This window comes from Pygoscelis adeliae, unplaced genomic scaffold (genome assembly GCF_000699105.1).
Source record: "Pygoscelis adeliae isolate BGI_AS28 unplaced genomic scaffold, ASM69910v1 Scaffold34, whole genome shotgun sequence".
Lineage (NCBI taxonomy): Eukaryota > Metazoa > Chordata > Aves > Sphenisciformes > Spheniscidae > Pygoscelis > Pygoscelis adeliae.
Genome location: NW_008824658.1, coordinates 2,684,680 through 2,687,913, shown reverse-complemented (window position 1 = coordinate 2,687,913; position 3,234 = coordinate 2,684,680). Strand labels below are relative to the sequence as shown.

General features: G+C 42.8%; 1 protein-coding gene across 1 annotated transcript in view; it reads right to left on the bottom strand.

Moving 5' to 3' along the window:
* The window catches only part of ADAMTS2 (ADAM metallopeptidase with thrombospondin type 1 motif, 2), a 188,629-nt gene that overhangs the window by 115,824 nt on the left and 69,571 nt on the right, over nucleotides 1-3,234 (bottom strand). The window contains exon 3 of the mRNA XM_009322760.1: nucleotides 2,060-2,219. Within this exon, the coding sequence (XP_009321035.1) occupies nucleotides 2,060-2,219 (160 nt within the window). The remainder of the gene's footprint in view (nucleotides 1-2,059; nucleotides 2,220-3,234) is intronic.

The window sequence follows — 3,234 nt, the reverse complement described above, 5'->3', positions numbered from 1 at the left end:
TTCACTTTTTTTGTTAAAGGCAAAGAGAATTTCATGGGAAAAAAAACCTGTACAGTATAGTGGGCTTTTTTCCAAAATAAAAACTAATCTTTAATCAATTTTACAAATCAAAAGATGGTGGATGGAAGGGAAGATTACTACTTTTAGCATTTTTTTCCTTATTTTAAAATTTGAAATATGAAAAATGACAACTATTCCTACCTATCATCGACACCTGCTGTTCCAGACATGGTCAGTGCTACGTCTCAGCCTGGCCTGCACGAGTTCAGCCTCACTTTTGCTTTTTAATCCCACAGTGCTGGCTGATGGCTATTATTACTTTGTGCCTTTGTACTAGAGGCTACAAACTTCAGTCCTTACACGAGCACACAGCACAGGTGAGGTGACAGGCGCAGAAGTCTGGTGGCGTTGCACACCACACACAGCTTTGCTGCCAGTCGCGGCGGGCAGCCCACAAGCAGCCCCGCCGTCAGCTCCACGAGAAGCCATGCAGCATGGCGCTGCATTTCAGAGAGGTGTTTTCAGATACTGCTGTCAGAGCCTTCCTCTAGCAGGTACCGCATGCCAATAACTGGAGCTGATCTATAATTTATGCTTCTCTGTGTACCAGACTCCTACTCCTGAGGAATATTTACCATCCAAAAACAAAAATACTGCCATAAGGTGTGAATAAAATCAAGTCTCTTTTGTTTAAGAGGAAACACAGTGACTGGCTGATATTTTCCAACACTGCAATAATTTTATAAACATCTACTAACAGAGCAACTTCCATCCTATGATTCTGGGATTGTGGCACTCAGACTCCTGTGTCCCCCAGCTCTGCTCCAGAATGTGTATGAAGGCAACCAGAAGAGCCCAACACAGCACTGCGTCAGTCACAAAATTCATGGGTCATTTTGATGCCCAAAGTGGAAAAAAAAAGTTAGTTGAATGCTACTGATTGCTTTCTTTTTTTCTCCCCGTTCCAGCTTGGACATTGAGATATTTATATTGTTCACTTGGCCCTAATTTCATTGCCTCATCTCTGTGACTATCTGTTCCTTCAAGTGGTTTCTGGGGATTACTATATGCAAGAGTAGAGTATAGAGTAGAATTTTTACAACAGGTACCATACTCTTTGTCTTTTGAAAATTATTAAGGTAGCATAGTAGAGGGATGGGGATCACTGGGAAGATTTCTACAAACGACAATCTAACACACGGCATTATACTTGAAAACGTATTATACTGAAATAAGATAATACTAGGGTATGAGTGGCAAATAACTCTGCAGTTTGGTACACACATTTGGAACAAAAATGTAGCTATTTGGTTGTTTCCACTCAAACGACCCAGTTAATCTCAGTGTTAACATCGGCTGTCAAAACATCCACTTACCAGATTTGCATCCCTTATTTATTCAGAAAAAAAGGGGCAACATCCGAGCAGTTACCAGTGAAACAGAAAATACTACCTAGAACAGGTGTTTATGTTTCGCTCCTGTTATTCCATCACTGTCTATCACACACTTAGTACATTAAATTCCACACTTGGAAACACATAAATAAATTGATAAAGTTTGTGTTCATATCTGAAGATACCATTATTTCCCTGTTGGGATTAAAACCAGCCCAGCGAAGACAGTGTCAATGAGAAGCCCGTGTACCATGTCAGCCTTGGTGTCCTTGCTGCAGCCTTCCAACATGGCCTTTGCAAAGCCAGCACTGCTACCCGTCCCCAGCGGTGCAGGCACCTCTGCACCGCTGCTCCACCCACCATCCCCTTCCTCTGCTCTGACCCGGGGACTCACTGGGACACACGACTTTATGCTGGCTATCTCTGGAGCCAACGAAACTCTTTAAAGCATACACAGTTCCACCATCCTGAAGATGGTTTTGGCTGCTGCAATGCTTGCTTACCCCAGGTAAAGTGTTCAACTCCTTCCCTACCTTTTCATCCACAGAGGAAGAAGAAGACATTTCCATTTTCAATGATAAAAAAGCCAGAGATAGCAGATCACATTGGCTACAGGCCTTCAGCTACACTTTATACATCAGCTGGCATTAACATCTCTGCCTTACCTTTATACAGTGTATCCGCATTCTCAGTAGGAAGCTGCTTCTTGGCAGCTGCTCTGCGATAGACCACGTGCGTTCTGCCTTCTCCCTCCTCCTCCTCCTGGGCCCCCTTCTCCAGAGGTTCAATGAAGAACTCGTCCTTGTCTGTGCGAATCATGCCAGCCTGCAGCGACAGGGCAGAGATCAAACATTTTGCGTTACTGCACATACAGGAGACGTGAGTAAACAGTTACAATATGCTTAAGCACACTTTAGTGCTCTCTAGAGAGCAATTAGGATGCACAGAGGAAACCAGGTGAATTCTTTATTAGAGCAAAACGAAGCATCATTTCTCCAACTTGACAAGAAAGGACAAAAGGTACAACCCTGAACCAAAAGGACTTCTCCTCGAACCACATGAACAAAGTACAGGTCTAAGAATCTGTCTAAGAAATACACTCCCCATTAGAAACCAGCTACAATGAAAGTTACTATGACCTTAGCTATCTGTCAGGCCCAGACCACTCCAGTGTTTACTATCTCTGCTAAATAAAGGATCAGTTCAGTGCCGTAAGCCGGTCCTGATGTGCAGTTCAACAGTCAAAAAACGTAGAGTCAGCCTTTCCGTTGAAAAGCAAGACAGAAAAGTACTACGTCTTACATGCAGGCAACTAAGCTTTGTGATTATTTCCCCCTTGACACAAAGGGTTCAGCTGACAAAACCCTCTTTCAAGAATTCGCCACTAAAAAAGGTGTCAGTAGTGCATTTCTAAGAAATAAAAACTTATTCAGACTGGACCAGATACCTGGCATGAAAAAAAGAGAAATTTGCACTTCTGCAGAGCACCTCAAAAGAACATCACCCAAGCAATTCTCACCGTGTTCAGGGGAAACCCTCATAAAGACTGAAAACTTTAAAAAGAAAATGTCTTTTCATCATCTTCATGCAGGTGAAACAACTTGGGCACCTGGATCGCCTGCATTTGTCTCCTCTTGCAGTCCTGCCCTACTGCAGAAGGTCACAGCAGCCAGTAGCTGGCTTGCAGAGATGGTTGGCTTGAATCAATTTTTCTGTATATGTTTGCACATCTGTGTTTGAGAACGTAAACTAATGAACTCTTAGCCTGTAAACAGAAAGTCTTATTATTAATGTGAAAGAAATTGTTTAGATTATTATTGAGAGAAGCCCCAGGTCCAAC